This window comes from Solenopsis invicta, chromosome 7 (genome assembly GCF_016802725.1).
Source record: "Solenopsis invicta isolate M01_SB chromosome 7, UNIL_Sinv_3.0, whole genome shotgun sequence".
NCBI classification, from domain to species: Eukaryota; Metazoa; Arthropoda; class Insecta; order Hymenoptera; family Formicidae; genus Solenopsis; species Solenopsis invicta.
The window spans coordinates 838850-856086 of NC_052670.1; the positions used below are offsets into that span (position 1 = coordinate 838850).

The 17237-nt window shown below is 32.8% G+C and overlaps 3 protein-coding genes across 4 annotated transcripts in view; 1 reads left to right on the forward strand and 2 right to left on the reverse strand.

Moving 5' to 3' along the window:
* Positions 1 to 3558, reverse strand: part of LOC105193523 (histone-lysine N-methyltransferase 2D) — a 31759-nt gene extending 28201 nt beyond the window's left edge. Inside the window, exon 1 of the mRNA XM_039451889.1 lies at positions 3441 to 3558. The gene's annotated coding sequence lies outside the window, so the exon portion shown is untranslated. The remainder of the gene's footprint in view (positions 1 to 3440) is intronic.
* Positions 2610 to 14274, forward strand: LOC105193592 (endoribonuclease dcr-1). Of its 2 annotated transcripts, none has more exons than XM_026135741.2 (25): positions 2610 to 2826; positions 3304 to 3507; positions 3956 to 4133; positions 4211 to 4450; positions 4542 to 4833; positions 4960 to 5036; positions 5117 to 5220; positions 5324 to 5459; positions 5688 to 5818; positions 6105 to 6345; positions 6871 to 7122; positions 7207 to 7467; positions 8595 to 8771; positions 8857 to 9061; positions 9383 to 9701; positions 9768 to 10135; positions 10297 to 10424; positions 10498 to 10623; positions 11206 to 11721; positions 11825 to 12022; positions 12206 to 12287; positions 12425 to 12645; positions 12716 to 12887; positions 13053 to 13128; positions 13229 to 14274. In XM_026135741.2, the coding sequence occupies exons 2-25, from the start codon at positions 3347 to 3349 to the stop codon at positions 13386 to 13388; spliced, it is 4821 nt and encodes a 1606-aa protein (XP_025991526.1). In that variant the 5' UTR covers positions 2610 to 2826; positions 3304 to 3346; the 3' UTR covers positions 13389 to 14274. The 2 variants fall into 2 exon arrangements, with proteins under 2 accessions (XP_025991526.1, XP_039307815.1); XM_039451881.1 differs by lacking the exon at positions 2610 to 2826 and adding an exon at positions 2886 to 3018.
* Positions 13993 to 16372, reverse strand: LOC105193524 (microfibrillar-associated protein 1). The gene is made up of 2 exons (XM_011157999.3): positions 16149 to 16372; positions 13993 to 15577 (listed from the first exon to the last, which is right to left on the reverse strand). The coding sequence occupies exons 1-2, from the start codon at positions 16243 to 16245 to the stop codon at positions 14301 to 14303; spliced, it is 1374 nt and encodes a 457-aa protein (XP_011156301.1). The 5' UTR covers positions 16246 to 16372; the 3' UTR covers positions 13993 to 14300.
* Positions 16373 to 17237: the final 865 nt, after the last annotated feature.

The following is a 17237-nucleotide window of genomic DNA, read 5'->3' on the forward strand; positions in this document are numbered from 1 at the left end:
GACCATCTTGAGCCCGTATCAGACTACGCATTAAAAATTGAAGATTGAAGATCAAAGATTGAGCTTTGGCCAATCAAAATAAAAGGAGTTAAAATTTCCTTGTTTTGATTGGTCAAATTTCAATCTTAATCTTCAATCTCAATCTTCAATGCGTAGTCTGAGACGGGCTTTAAGTTGCTAATACGACTCTTCTGGCATTGGTTGATGACATCTTAAGATTATATTTAAGACGATCTTAAATATAAGAATCGACTATGAATACCGGCCTTATGATTACCGGACTCGTCGGTACTACATCATGCGCATCATGCGCGAAACGGAACGTAGCCCGAATCACCTTGCATAGACCAAGGTCCGTGGATTGGCGTTGGAGGAGAAGGAAGGTCGTTGCATCCACTTCAACGATGTGGAACGAAAATGGCGGCGGCCATACTTTTACTGCACACTCGCTCACTCACACAACTAATAGCTGTAGTACCTACGTACACTAAACTGACTCGCTGTCTCGAAAATGGCGGCTATGCAACGACCTTCCTTCCCCTCCAGCGCCAATCCACGGACCTTGGCATAGACTAGAGTCCTATATAAAGAGAGAAGCGACATCGAACCCCCACCACAACTTTCAGTATCCAATTGAGTCCTCCACCGCCATTTTGGGACCGCTCTAACGTCATCAAACACCATTCGTATCATTCTGCACAGCTGTGTTCACAATATGGCTGCTCGCTTAGCCAATCAAGTATCAATCAGATTACCAATCAGAGCTTCGGACATCAATGTCGCTTCTCTCTTTATATAGGACTCTAGTCTATGCTTCTCTCTTTATATAGGACTCTAGCATAGACTAGAGTCCCTAGAAGTAGAGAGTCTGGACATCTCGGGGTTCCACGTGATTGTGCACCTAAAATGGCAGCACCAATACGGATCCCTGTTTAATCTTCTTTAGCCAATGCGATAACAGCATACAACACGTTCAAGTGCACGCAATGATAAACATTCACACACATAAAGCTCACGTACATACACTGACTAGAGTCCTATATAAAGAGAGAAGCGACATCAAACCCCCACCACAACCTTCAGTATCCAATTGAATCCTCCACCACCATTTTGGGACCGCTTTAACGTCATCAAACACCATTCGTATCATTCTGCAAACAGCTGTGGTCACAATATGGCTGCTCGCTTAGCCAATCAAGTATCAATTAGATTACCAATCAGAGCTTCGGACATCAATGTCGCTTCTCTCTTTATATAGGACTCTAAGGCCGGTATTCATAATCGATTCTTATATTTAAGATCGTCTTAAGTATCACTTTAAGATGCCATCAACCAATCAGCGAGCCGTATTAGCATCTTAAGACCTTGCTTAAGACAATCTTGAAATAAGAATTGACTATGAATACCGGCCTAACACTGAGGGTGCAGTCCCATGGAGCGTATCAGGCGTATCGCGGATTGCGCGTATCGAAAATCTGACCAATCGCGAACGTTCCGCTGCTTTCGGTACGTGAACGTTTTGTTCCTACGGTCCCATGAAGCGGAATTTGCGTAAGCGTATTAAGCGGATGCTCAATCACGAAACGAATTTTGTTATTTCTCTCATCCAAACAGTCTTGTGATTGGTGAACCGCTGATCCGCTTACGCGAATTCCGCTTCATGGGACCGTAGGAACAAAAGCAGACGGAAGAATAGTAGAATATTCACAGTATATATAAAGTGAATTTTATTTAATTTATTAATTTATTTAGTATAAGTAAATAAAACATTTGACTTTTAACAGGTGCAGAATGAAATCGAAAACAATATTGCTTTCAATTGCTTTATTAATAAAACGTTTAAAACGAATAAATTACGATGTTTTTACCAGGCATGAAATACATCGTAAAATTATTAATCTTTATGCGCTTTATTATTAAGCATTAAAAAACGAGAGAAAAATTGCGAATAAAGGAAAACGGAAATATTGGGTCAGACCAATATTTGTAATTTGCAATTTGTAATTTGCAATTCATAATACAATATTTATATCCGTATTTATATTAAACTGAAATAATCAGTGTAGACTAATCAAAAATATGCTTCGTCAAATTCTAAACTAACCTTAAAATATTATAATTAATAAGTATTACAAAAATAATATTTTAAAATGCTATATGCTACTCACAGGACTTATATTTCCTTTGTTCATAATTGTTTTAATTGTATCAATTACAAGAAACTGCTATTTTTCTTTATGTTAACCTCAATCCGCTCTGATCCGCTCGATTGAATACGCTAAAGAATAACTTCGGCGGAACGGCAGCGAACCAAGAACAGCGGAAGCAGCGGAACGTTCGCGATTGGTCAGATTTTCGATACGCGCAATCCGCGATACGCCTGATACGCTCCATGGGACTGCACCCTGACATATTCATCACCGACATTTTAGGGACAGATGTCCAGACTCTACTTCTAGGGACTCTAGCATAGACTATTGTTTTTTTAACACGTTGCTAGCACAGATTGGCTGTTGAAAAAGCCCGCTTTCAAAAAAATTCCCTAGCTATCAACCAATTAGAGTGTCACAAAATGACATTCCACGTGGATAGACGATCTGATTTCCGGCATCAACCAAACGTCGCTTTGTGGGGAAAAGGGACCTTCGGTCCGGGGTTCTCCCGCGGTTTGATGCGGTTTGATGCAGTTTGATGAGAAGTGTTTTATTTGTTAGGTGATAAAACGAATTGTTGCTTTTGATCTGTACAGGTGTAGTAGTTTCCAATTGCTTCTCGAGTTCGGAATAATTTTTTCTTACAAACGATTCTGCATCGGGCGAAAAATCGGTAAGGTTCTGAGAATTAAGAGAATTTGAAATCACGGAATTTCTATTATCTAGCAATCTGATGTAACTTACGATTTTGCCGCGTGATCGAGTCTAATACATTCGGCCCAAGTTAGAGTTAATCGTGGTTAATCAGATATTTCAGATAATTAAAGCACAATAATTCGCAATGCTGCTGCAACAGTTTTAAAATGTTTGACATATTTTTTGCATTAAAATAATAAACATACATTTTCTTTTTTTTTTATTGTCACGTATTAGCACCATTTTGTAGAAAAAAAGAAACTTATAAATGTTTGTAGTAGAATGAAAATTCGATATACGAGAATAGAATGTCATACTACTCCAAATAAATGTTTCTCATGACAATCGAACAAATCGTCGTTTGATGGTTAAGAGGCATACAACTGCTTGTGAAAAATATTTTTCTTGATTTTTTGGTATTATCAACTGTCTATGTAAACGTATCTTTTTCTAGTCATTTTATGGCACTGGCGATTGATTACAACTGACACGAGAGGATGGAGACAGAAAACGAAACAGTGTTTACGCCTAGAGCGTATCAAATAGATCTCTTTGAAAGGGCACTGCGAAATAATACAATACTCTACTTACCAACCGGTGCGGGCAAGACATACATTGCTATTATGCTCCTGAAGCATCTAAGCGGAGATATACGCAAGTATGCAGCATGCAGCTCTTCATGGAAATATTTTTTTTTTCCTGACTTAACATTCTTCCTCCAATGCCAATAATGTGTACCTGTAAATATATAAGATAACTTAGTACCTTACACTAGAACCAGCATTCATAGTCTATTTTTAAGACTAGCTTCTTTCAAGACTGTCTCAAGAATAGTCTTAAGATGCTAATAATTCTGTGATTAGTTTATGAGATTATCTAAGATTATACTTAAAACTATTTTGAATATAAAAATGGAACTATAAATATCAGCCTAGAAATTTTAAGAAATATAAGGCTTAAGATATAATGTATAACATGTGTAAATTTAGTAAAAATAATGACCTAAAACAAAATCTTTCAAACTATTATTTTAAAAGATACAGAAACATTTGTATTATGGGCCAATATTATGTACACAATGGCTTCAATTTTTTTTTTCTATTTAGACCTTATCGGGAAGGTGGTAAACGCACTATATTCACTGTAAACACAGTAGCACTGGTAACACAACACGCAGAATACATATGCAGACATACAGGCCTAAATTGTAAAGGTTACAGTGGAGACATGCAGGTGGATTTTTGGAAAGAACTACAATGGTCAGCGGAAATAGAAGAACACGAAGTATTAATTTATAGTATTGATAACTCTAATTTTCTTTTAGTATAATTAATGGGTGACACCAATTTTATATGATGTAGGTTCTAGTAATGACATCACAAATCTTCCTGAATCTACTTACACATGGATATATGAAGTTAGATAGAGTAAACTTAATAATATTTGACGAATGCCATCGAGCCGTGTCTAATCACCCAATGAGACAAATTATGCAACAATTTGAAAATTGGCCGAAGGAAAATCATCCACGTGTCTTAGCTATGTCAGCAACATTATTGAATGCTAATATAAAAGCAGAGAAGATTGAACAAACAATTAGGGTAAAAAAATCACAATCTAATGTCTTATTATTAGTAATCTTTAATTATGATCTTAAAACATTAAAAAAAAAAACATTTATATTCTTTGTAGTCTCTAGAAATAACTTTCCATGCGAAGATAGCGACGGTAGACTCGTCAGATTGTATTCAAGGCTACTGTACAAATCCAAAAGAAGAGATCATTAAGTATAAGAAACATCCAGTTCCAGAAGTACTGGAAAAAATAAATTCTATTGTAAACACAAGTATAGAAATTGTAAAAAATGTGAAGCTTAATTTGGATCTTATATATAATGAATCCAGTGAACCAATGCGACCTAAATCAAAATCTTCCAAACTGAAGGCTATTTTGACAGATATAGCAACGACTACATCACACACCGGTAATTAGCTTACTTATGCATGTATCTCAATGAATGTATCATTTTTGTGAATCCCAATACATTTCTGATCTTTATGCCTATTGTTGAATTCTTAATAAACATCTACATAAAACATCTTTGTTATAGGCATATATGGTGGAAGCAAATCTGCTTTGCTGCATTTAATTCAGCTAGAAAGTTTAAAAAAATATTCCGATGACCAAGTATGAATTAAATGAAATTATTTTTTAAAAGTTTTTCACAAGCTTAACTTTTAATGTTAAACTTATTGATCCTGTTTTAGATGACGGATAATATTCTGGATTACTTAATTACACAAGTAATGATAATGAGGAAACTATTCGATAATGAGATGAAAAATCATACAGAATTAGAACAATTGTACAAGTTAGTATAAAGTATTAAAAAATTAATGAAAATTATGACGCAATTTATATTGATTGATGTTACAGATATATATTGAATATATAAATGTATAATGTATTTTTAGATTTTCATCCAACCAAATGCATAAATTATTTAAAATATTACTTGAATATGGTAGTAAATCAAGCAAAAACAAGTTCTGCTGCATTATTTTTGTCAAGGAAAGATTTATGACACAAGTGATATATCATATATTGAAAGTAAGTTTTTTTTTATACTCTCAAGTATTTGTTAATAGTTAATTAGCAACTTGAATCACAAATTGCAAAATAAAATTAATTAATAATTATCACTTTAATTACTTTACCATTTTTTCGATTTAAATCTGTTGATACATTTCCCGGTCATAGATTATTGTTTGATTACTTAATATACTCGGAAAATATTAAATTTAATTTTTAATACTTAAAATCTATATATTATTTCAGATACTATCTACACGCGATAAGCAATACAGTTTTCTTTTGCCTGATTACGTGCTCGGCTTTCAGAATAATCCTTATAAAAATAGTAAAGAAGTTTCGTGTATTGCAAAATGGAATAAGGAAGTGTTGCAAAGGTAAAATATTTTATTTTTTGTACATTTATTATTTTTCTGTAAATTGATAAATTTCGTATAAACAATTTCCTAGTGTATCTATAATTTTTATATAATTTATACATACTCTAGAATGATAAATATTGAACTTTTTACTTAAATAATGTAAGTTACACTTTATTTTTCGAACGGATGCATAAAAAATTTTTTTTGTACATACGTTATGGTTTTCATTAATAAATAAAAAAGAAAAATGTTCTTTGATCAATTTAGTATAATTAAGTAATTAAAAAATGCATTATTACAGATTTAAAAATGGTTCGATAAATTGCATTGTATCAACCGATGTTGTCGATGAAGGTATCGATATACCTACATGCACGTTAATAATACGATATGATATGCCAATGGATTTTAGAGCATATGTTCAAAGTAAGGGTCGGGCACGCCACAGCTCGAGTAGTTTTATAATCTTAGTACAAGATGATGATGTAGACTTTCTTCAAAGATATTATCATTACCAAAAGACGGAAATGCATTTGAAAAAGGTGACCAGTAAATAATTACTTAATAACTACATTCACACACTGATGATAAAAAGATCATAAGACCAAATGTTCTTCTTTTTCCAATTTATAAATTTATCTTGTTTGCAAAAATATTTAAATAGGTGCTTATATTATCAGCTGACATTAGAATGATTTAATGCCAAATGGATATCAAATACAACAAAATTATGTGTATTAATTGGCAAATTTTTATAATTGTAAATCTTTGCAAAACTATCTTTGTAAAACTATCATGGCAAAAATATTCATAATTAAAGAGGAAATATATTTTTACATGTATTATAAGATCATTTTTATTTTCAAAGTAATTAGAATTATAACGAAATTTTGATGATATATTTTCAGCTATTTCAGTAATAATATAATTATTAAAGAAATATATTATGTAATAATATAATTTAATACTAAAATAAACAATTTAATTGAAATATGATAAACCAAATTAAAATACGATAATCACACGAAGTTAATTAAAACTAAAAAATAAATTGTCTTTATTATTAGATTTTGATGGGACAAAGTGAACAACGCACATTGCCTACACAAGATGACATTATAAAATGTCTATATACTGATTTTGAAATCATGCCATACGTAGTGAAACGTAATGATGTTGTGGAATGTTCCATATCAGAGATAGCTGCGATTAATTTAATAAATATGTATTGCAGTACTTTACTTAAATCTAAATTCAGTTGTCTGGTTCCAATTTGGAAGTTATATGAAGGGAAATCTGGTGACATGACATTATATATGGTATTATACATATTCTTTGCCATTTATTTCTCATAATTCATAAACAGTGTTTATATTTATTGTGTATACATATAAACTCTGCAGATTTCACTAAAATTACCAAACTTGTCGCCATTGAAAACTGAAGTTTATGGTGATTATATGAAGAGTATAGAAGGTGCTAAACGATCTGCTGCTATGAAGACTTGCATAAAATTGCACGAAGCAGGTGCATTGACAGACAAACTATTACCCGCAACTGACGATGAAGTCACGGAAAATTCGGATTTTTTGTGTCCAAATTGGATAGACGAAGACAATTATTTATCTGGCACATATAAGAAAAAGCGAGAACATAAGCTAGAGGTAAGTATACATTTTATATGTATATATTAAGGGAGAGATTTTATTTGTAATTATTTATATACAGAGTGTTAAAAAAAGTGGTACATATTCTTAGAATATTCATTAAAATAAGAACAAAAGGAGATGCTCTACGCGATCTGAAAATAAAAATATCATGTCTACCATTTCCTATGTAGAATAATAGATTTCCATTAGACTTCTATTGACTTTTAAACTGCACAAAATAACAAAAATCTACTACTCTTTGCTTACAAAAACCTTGCATTGGTCTACAATTTTAATACTTGATAACAAATATATGAATGCTCACTTCCTCTTTCAACTTATTCTTTTTTTTACTGGTCGTGCTATCTCTACAGTGCAGTAAAGTTTAATTGTAAGTCATATTGAGTGAATACAAATGTTCGTGTCCGATTTATTATTAAAACTTGAGCAGTAATTTGACATGTATATTTTTTTTATTAATCAATGCTATTATAATCGCTGTTGTTTTTACAATCCTTTATCCAACGTTAAGGAAGAACACGAATGCCTTGATCATAAAATGGATTTGGTTTTACGAACATGTCATAAATGAAACATTCCTTCGTTCATTTTCAAAGATATTTTTTCACCATAAATTCAATCAAAACACAAGTTTTCACATAAATAATCATTGAATACCTATCACAGATGTGTAATATATTCACATAACAATCAATAGCGTTACCATATAACTGTTGACATCTATTAGAATTGGGCACAAACTTTTGCATTTATTCAATACATTTATCAACTAGTCATTTGTTATGTAACAATGCAAAATTGTTGTAAGCAGAGAGCAATACATTTTTTTTCTGTGTAATTTAAACAATAAGTAGGCTAATAAAAATCTATTATGCCACACGAAAAATGGCAGATATAATTTTCTGATTTTTACAATAAAAATTGGCCCATATCTCAACAAGTATTTGTTTTGAGATCTATGTTACTAGATGTTTTTTATTGTTTGGAAGAATACTACCTGCTCTCAAAGTACGTAACTTTTTCAACACCCTGTTTATATTATTTATAATAAATTCACACGCATGCACGCGTGCATATACACACGCACATACAACAGTTGTTAACTTATAAAAATTTTGCAGCATCCGCTAGCGTTTTATGGTGCATACCCACAACCGGAACAGTCATTATACCTTCATGTTATCAATTTTACTTCTACTTATCCTGTAACGAGCTGCGATAATAGACGCATAGTTTTTTATAATTTGCTAAATGACAAAAGTGGCTTTGGTATTCTTTCCACAAAGAGTTTGCCAAAGGTAAAGAGACGTTTACTAACATTTTGCAAAATTAAGTTTAAATTGTTAATCATGTGTGTTAATACAATTTTTTTATATTTGTCAGATACCCTCGTTTCCGATTTTTATGAAGGATGGTCAATTAAATGTCAATGTAATATCTGACTATACAACGATAATATTGAACAATGATGACATCGAATTGCTTAAGAGATTTCATTTCTTATTGTTCACTAATATTATTTCTGTTATTAAAAGCTTTATGATTTTCGATAATCACAATCTTGAAAATTCCTTCTTAATTGTTCCATGTAAGTATGGTTATATTATATGTATCGTAACATAATTTAGCATTACTGTATTACGTAAATTTCTAGCTTCATGTTTAGTAATGAGAGCGAGTAGGACTATTAGTTTCCATACGTCATCTAGATCTAAAACGCTCCTCTGTGACTTCTGCTAAAAATTACGAATTTAAAAATTTGTATATACGGGTTGTACAGGTTCGAACTCGCGACTTGTCGTCTACAAATCCGTCGCTCTCACACTGAGCTACACGACATCCAGCTTCATATTCTATATATATATATATATATATATATATATATAAGTTATTGAATGTACTGTTTCAGTGAATAAACAGCAGAAGATAAATTGGGAGGCTGTTGCAACGTATCAAAATTTAGAACGAATTCCGCCGTATAAGCCTTTTCACTTTAAATCTAGCGATTATGAATTAGCGTTGGTTACTCCAACTTACAGAGGATCAGCGGTCTATGTAGTCACGCAAGTGTGTGACGACCTTACACCTAAATCATATTTTCCCAATGAAGATTTTGATACGTATCAGCATTATTATAACGAAAAACATGGATTGACTATAGACAATCTAAGGCAGTCTATGTTGGAAGTGAAGCCAATACCAGTCAAAATTAATTATATAAAACCGAGGTACGATATACAAATTGCAAAAATCGCTGTACGTCGTATAATTTGATTAATTTACATAATTTGCAGAAAATTGCCCGAAGGTCCGGTGAAGTATAAGAAAACGGATGACACAGTGGAGGATCTTCAGGAACATCTAGTTCCAGAACTATGTATGAGGATAAATTTCCCAGTTGTATATTGGTTAAAAGCTACTACGTTGCCTTCCATTCTGCACAGAATTTGCCAATTCTTAATCGCGGAAGATTTGAGAGTAACTATTGCAAGAGAGACTAAATTAGGAGCATTAACATTAAAAGAGTTGTCTCCCTTAAATATAGAAGAGGATGACGAGAAATTGAATGAAGACGACTATTGTAATGGATTAGAATTGACGGATGATATAATCGAGAAAACGCAAGATCAAACATATTCAGACTCGAACGTGCTTGATTTCGGTACGTAATATATCTTATTAATTTTTATATATTATATAAATATTTAAAACAAATTGGCAGTGATATCATAATTTTCTTCCTATTATAACATTTGTATTTCTATGGTATTTCTTTTTATAAACCTATAATGCTGACTACAAAATAAATTCTCTGAAAAATAGATAATCCTTTCTCGAGGGATCAAGAACCTCGGGATTTATATCGTGATATGGACAACATTCAAATGATCGATATTCAATATTATAATCAATTTATGTTTTTAAATTGTAATGAAGAAGAAAGCGCTATGGTAAGCAGCTATAGTACAATATGTGTCGTGATTATATTATACATGTCTTTAAAATGTTAACATTTATATGTAGACAAATATGAACAAGAAGGTTGGTTGCTACATTGAGAGGTCAAAGGTATCAGTACCAATATTGAATATTCTTTCTTCTGACGAGCAGTTTTTGTCACAAGGACCTAATTCAGCGGATATTATGCATGTAAGGCCAAGCTTATTATTTTTCACGTGTCGTGCATAATGCTCCTTGTTTGATTACCTATGCACAAGCGGTTATATAAGTATCTCCATTTCACTGATATAGCAAAAAATTTGCTGCATTACATTTTATGCTTAATCAGTAAATTTGCTTTTGTAACTTGCACAGTCTATCTTTTCTCTTTTTTTTTATGTACAGCAGGCGCACACTCATATACAGCGTGCGATCTGTGATCCTTGATGTAAAGAGAAAAAAAAGAAAAGATGAACTATACAAGAAGTTCTGAACAGACCATAATCTATTTCTCGCAATACACACATACGTCTTACGCTTATTTCTATATTCTTTTACATACTACTTTTATTGTTAATTTTATTCTGCCTTATATTCTCTTCTCTCCCGATGACTTTCGTTTCCTTCATTTATCTTCCTCTCTTTCTCTCTCGCATGCGCACATGCATACATACATGTCTATCTCTTTTTCGTTTACCGTCTCCTCTATCCTCATCCCTTCTGTATTCATGCATTCATTTCCCTCGTCCATTTTGTTCTAATTGAGTGAATAATAATTGCATTTAATTTTAGGCGCTAACCACTAAACTAGGCTCAGATATGTTCAACTTAGAACGATTGGAAACTTTGGGCGATTCTTACCTGAAGTTTATTGTATCGCTATATTTATATGACAGATTCCCAATGTATAACGAGGGTCAATTAACGGCATTGAAGGGAAAAATTATTGGTAATCGGAATCTTTATTATTGCGGTAAAAAAAAAAATATTCCCGGGCGTATAAAAAACGATGCATTCGTGCCCATGAGCAACTTTATCCCACCCGCGTTCACGGTGCTGCGCCCATTGCAAGAGATCTTGCTGAATGAATCAATAGCCCCAAATGTATTATACGAATTTGAAATACCGGAGCTGGAGAGATACACCGGATGCATAAGCGAAGATACGAGGACGATAATGCGAGAAACAGTGACGAACTGGGATAAAGGAGATAAGCAAACTGGCGTCGAACATTATCTCGGTGTACAGATTTTAGCCGATAAAACTGTGGCGGATTCAGTGGAAGCGTTAATCGGCGTTTATCTCAGAGTAAGTTTGCAATTATAACATTATCGTCTTGATTTTAGACATCAGGCTGAAAATTAATATTATAATTGTGTTAAATTTATTATAAGAAATGTCTTTGCATTAGAGTAACGGTATAAGAGGCGCCTCAGAGCTGCTAAAATGGTTCGGTATACTGTCAGATATCAAGATTGATAAGTTACTGGATAGCGAGCCACAGAATCCTATAATAGGCGATGGAAATTTAAATTATCACATGCCATGGGCTGATAACATAGAAGCTCAGTTTGGTTATAAATTTAAGAATCGAGGATTTTTGTTACAGGTAAGGTGATCATGGTGTGAATATATTGTATACCTATATATATATATATATATATATATATATATTTAATTATTCATATGTTTTACAGTTTAATTTACACACATCTTCGTATACATATATAAATATTTACAATATATAATACAAAATCACAAGTATATTTATTTAAATCATGTTATATTTCAGGCGTTCACACATCCGTCTTACACAGCTAATGGATTAACTGAGTGTTATCAAAGATTAGAGTTTCTTGGAGATGCTATTCTTGGTATGTATAAAATATCGGCATGTTTACACTCGATAGAATTATAATACAATATCATATATAAGAATACGATATAAATAAATGTATACGATATAAATAAAAAAGTAATAATGAATAAGTAATCTTCTTGATAATTTCAGATTTTTTGATAACGTGTTACATTTACGAAAAATGTGGCAACTTAAGTCCTGGTGAGCTCACCGATCTAAGATCCGCTCTTGTTAATAATATAACTTTCGCTTGTTTGGCAGTACGATATGGTTTGCATATCGCTTTATTAGCCTACGCTCCAAAATTAGATGAAATCATCGATCGTTTTGTTAAATTTCAAGAAGATCGAGATTATGTTGTTAATGATGAGGTATGTGATACAAATTTTGTAGCAAGTATAATAAATGATATACACCCTTTTTCTTTTTTCTATAACGTAGCTGCTATATGTGCTAATTGAAGAAGAAGAGTGCAACCTAGTAGAATATGTGGACGTTCCAAAAGTTCTTGGTGATCTATTTGAATCTTTAATTGGTGCCATTTATCTTGATAGTGGCAAAGACCTTGTAAAAATCTGGGAAATTATCTATACTCTTATGCACAAAGAAATCGGTAAGAGTTTAACAAGCGCGCGTATATCTGTGTGTAAAATGTAAAAATGATGATTTTAGAACTTATAATTAGATAAAACACAAATTTGAAAAAAAATCTATTTTAACTTTATACAGAATTTTATAAATCAGTTTCTTTATTAAAATTGTAATGTTTGTTTTATAGACGAGTTTAGCAGGAGCATACCTAAACAGCCAGTAAGAGTGATATATGAACATACAGACTTACGTCCCAAGTTTCTGTAAGTATGAACACGCATGTAACGTATGTTATATACACATTTTATATGATCTTTCCTTCATATAAGTATATACATAAAAAAAACGTACTTGGAATTGCAGAGAAGCGACATTGATTAAAGGCACTGGTAGAGTTATGATACCTTTGAAAGTCACTATCGCTGGTAAAGAGAAATTCTTCCATGGATTTGGTATAAACAAAAAACAGGCTAAATGCGCAGCCGCAAAACAAGCATTAAAAAGACTACAACTTGAAAAATAAAGTTTTTTTTTTTTAGAGATTGTTTCATATAACATGTTTCTTTATGCATATATTTATAAATGTTAATGTTTATAGATTTATGAACTTCAAAACTGATATCATTTCATAAGTTATAAGACTGAACGTTTTAAATGTTCAGATTATATATATTTAATTCGTGCAAAATGTTTATAAATTCTATAAAAATAATTAATCTGTAAAATCCATACATTTTTTGTATGCAAAATGTATAAAAAATATATAGACTTTACAGATTAATCTTCTATCGACTTTGAACTTTTGTAGACTTAAATATTAACTTTCTTTTTACAACTATATTTAAGTTCTATTCTTATACAATACATATAAATTGAAAAAATTATATTAAGATTTCAAGTTAATAAATTTTGCTTTTTGCACCAATCAGAGATTATCAATATGTTAAAAACATAAGATTTGTATTATAAGAATATATTTAAACTATATTACAGATTATCAATATTTTTATATTAATATTTTTTCTACTATAGCTATTTTTTTCTCTAATTTCTAGTTGATGCATTTTTATATGCAAATATAATTTATATGCAAATGCATTTGTTCCTATACGTCTGAGATAAAAGAAGAGATATGAATATTTCTTTCATAATAAAAGTTACATACTAGACACGTTAAGTTCACATTTATACCACTTTACTATTTTGTATGCATGTGATTCCATTTAAAAGAATAAGCCAATAATGTGATACAAACAGGTTCTAATTGTATGTCAATAGATGCATGCATGTCATATAAATTATATATATTTATCGAGTGATGGAAGATTTAAATTTATACGTTTTTTGATGTTATAATACAATGTTATGTAATTACTACATTTCAAAAAAGAAATAAAAAGATAACAAAAAATACAGTTCTTAGTGTTTGCGCCACTTAATTTTCAACTTTCCTCTTTTTCAAAGAAGGTCGGTCAAAGACCTGCTTCATTCCCGCTGCTTGATGACTGTGGAATTTAACATTTTGAGCCGTTTCCGAAATCCAAGGTGAATCGAATTGTGTCGTGTCCTGATCCACCAAATGGGTGTATTTGGTTCTGCCGCTGCGTCCAAAGTTCTTTACCTGCATGACTTTCGGTAGAATTGTCTTGTCGAAATGGTCCTCTAAAGTCGCGCCGGAGAAGTCGCGTTTAAATATAGAATCGTCTTTGTCCAAGTAGAACGCGCCACGATGATAATATTTCTGGAGGAATTTATACTTTCCTTTGGCCGCCTTATTGGTAATCGTCTTGGGATTTAGTCGTGCTTCTTGCCTTCGTTCTTCTTCAGTCATGTTACGGATACGCTCGATTTCTAGACGTTCCTTCTCGAGTTGCTCCCTCTCCTCGCGATCTCGTTTTATCCTTTTAAGTTCACGCAACTTCCAAGCTTCGTACTCCACCTCGTCGTTCTCATCGTCCGTGCAAACATCATTCAATTTGCTCTCTTGTTCAATATTACCTTTATTGCCCATTTGCGTCTCCTTTCGCACCGTCTCTTCAACCATCCTCAAAGTTTGTCTCTTTCGTTCTTCGGCTGCTTTCTTGGCCTCGACTTCCGCTTGTTTTTGACGCATTGCCTCCTTCTCCTTCTCCATCACTGTGATTCTATCCTTCTTGCGAACAAACACCGGTTTCAATCGTGGTCCAGTCTCCTCCTCGGAATCCGTGTACTCCTCATATTCCGAGCTCTCCTCTGAGCTGTCGCCCGATCTGTCCTCTTCCTCACCCTGTATCAGTTCTTCCTCCGTTTCTTTCTTGGATAGTACTCGTTGCTTCAGGGCCTCTCGTCGTTTCTCTATCTCGGAATCCGATAGTTCCTCATCCTCGGACGAGTCCGAACTCTCCAATTTGATTCTCTCTCGCGTTCTTTCTAGCTCAATCTCGATGAGCTCTGGTTCGTGAATGTGTCTGTGTCTGTCCACATGCACCTCGGTCGGTGCCTCCTTCTGCTGCCGCGTTAATCTTCTCAGACGCGGATCATCCTCGTCCCTACCCCTTGTGTACGAGTGCGAACTGACGTCCGCGATGGTCTCGCTATCATCGTAGCCCTTATGCACGCGCTTTTCGAGAAAGTCCTCGTCTTCAGATTCTTCATCCGAGCTTACAGCTGCATAATCTGGCCGCTTGCCGGAAACATAACGATGTACCTTCACCTTTTTCATAGACAACTCTCCTACAAATGCAAAACGGTTTTTCAAAAATCTTGATATGTTAAAAAAAAAATTTTAATTATGTAGTATAGAAATGTTACAGAATAAGAATAAAAATGAAGCAAATGTTATTAAAGTAAGACAGAAGCAAAGGCATACACGTTTCTTATAAAATAATGCAAATATCATTTCCCTTTGTTATAGACAAAAATTGCTTTGTATTTCCAAATATTTCTCTAATAATTATTATTGTTACGAACAATCTAACTGAACAAACATATAATTTATAATTCTAATAAATCTACAACCTTTATGTGGGTATGTAATAGGCATTACAAAATAAATTCTAATAAAAGATAAACATAAATGTATCAGGAATAAACAAAGTTACCAATTACGTTATTCTTTGTAGACGCATTTCTCTTTTGCTACAGACCGTTTAAATTGCTATTGTTTTCAATACTTCGTTTTTATTTCTCATTTTTATTTTCATAAAACATTAATAAAACGCTAATTTTCTTGCTAAAGGTAGGAAAATCTTAATATCGCAAAAGGCAAATGAAGAAATAATAAATAAATCTTTGCTAAACTAACCTTTATCATTCTTTACGGGCACAGCACCCGCGGTACTTTGTATTCCCATGGGTGCGGGTGCTAAAGAATTGTTCGTCACAAAATAGTCCATCATCATCTTGACACCGTGTTGAGAAACCTTTCACCGGGATATTGAAATTAAAGTAAAATTCAATGTCACTCGCGAGTCGCGATCTCGTTTCACAACACCATTAACGGGAACACAAACGCTTCGAATTCCGCTGCGCATGAACATTGAAGACTGTAGTTAGAAGATCGTGCTGTACCGATGATCGATAAAATTAAAAATCAACGTTATCGATCCTATCGTTTGTGAAATCTCTTCAAGTTTCAATTAGTCAAAAGAAATTTATTCAAAAATTTTTTTTAATGAGCGCTTTGAATCGAACGCTCGAAATATATTACGCATTCTCTTCTCGCTATACAATTTATAATCATTTTCAAGATTTTTTATTTGAGATCAGTAAGATTTTTCAAAGTTAAAAGCGATGATATATATTATATCGACAAAAACATATTATTAGACCACAAAATGATAATGACAGCGGACGACTTAATAAATGGAAAATATTTGTCAATGTTCTTAAGAGGATGCTAAAGTAACAGAAGAACTTCCTTGACGTCGGTCCTACAGATCACTGCAGATTATTTATCGAGCAAGACCAGGCTATTGTTCTTTGTCCATTGCATAGATCTGTCTTTGTTTTTTTATTATTTCGCCATCTGCGAAAAGTCCTATCAACTACTGTAGTAGGGCTCCATATTGCTCTGTTTATGACAGTTCGGTTTCGCTGAGCGAAACATGCATGTGGTAAAAGCACATTAGCGTATCTTTTTTGTTAGGCGTTCAATCGTAATTTTGTGAGGTCAGTGTTATTCGTGCATGTTTTATGAAGGGTGCTCTACTATCATTTTGTACGCACGAGCTACACAACTTCTGTATTAAGGTAAAGTTAACCTCAGGTGACGGCTATACGAGTGACTTTTTAATGATTTATTAAATTTTTGTTCGATTTTCTTATAAAATTGACCTGAGCACCCTTTCTTTTTACGCATATTTCAATTCTAAAAAAAGTTTTTGTGATTCTG

Coding starts and splice junctions, on each gene's coding strand:
- LOC105193524 (XM_011157999.3), bottom strand. CDS start 16,245: ATGATGATGGACTATTTTGTGACGAACAATTCTTTAGCACCCGCACCC. Junction 15,578..16,148: donor GCCCGTAAAGAATGATAAAG/GTTAGTTTAGCA, acceptor TTGCATTTGTAG/GAGAGTTGTCTATGAAAAAG.
- LOC105193592 (XM_026135741.2), top strand. CDS start 3,347: ATGGAGACAGAAAACGAAACAGTGTTTACGCCTAGAGCGTATCAAATA. Junction 10,136..10,296: donor CTCGAACGTGCTTGATTTCG/GTACGTAATATA, acceptor TCTGAAAAATAG/ATAATCCTTTCTCGAGGGAT. Junction 11,722..11,824: donor TAATCGGCGTTTATCTCAGA/GTAAGTTTGCAA, acceptor TCTTTGCATTAG/AGTAACGGTATAAGAGGCGC.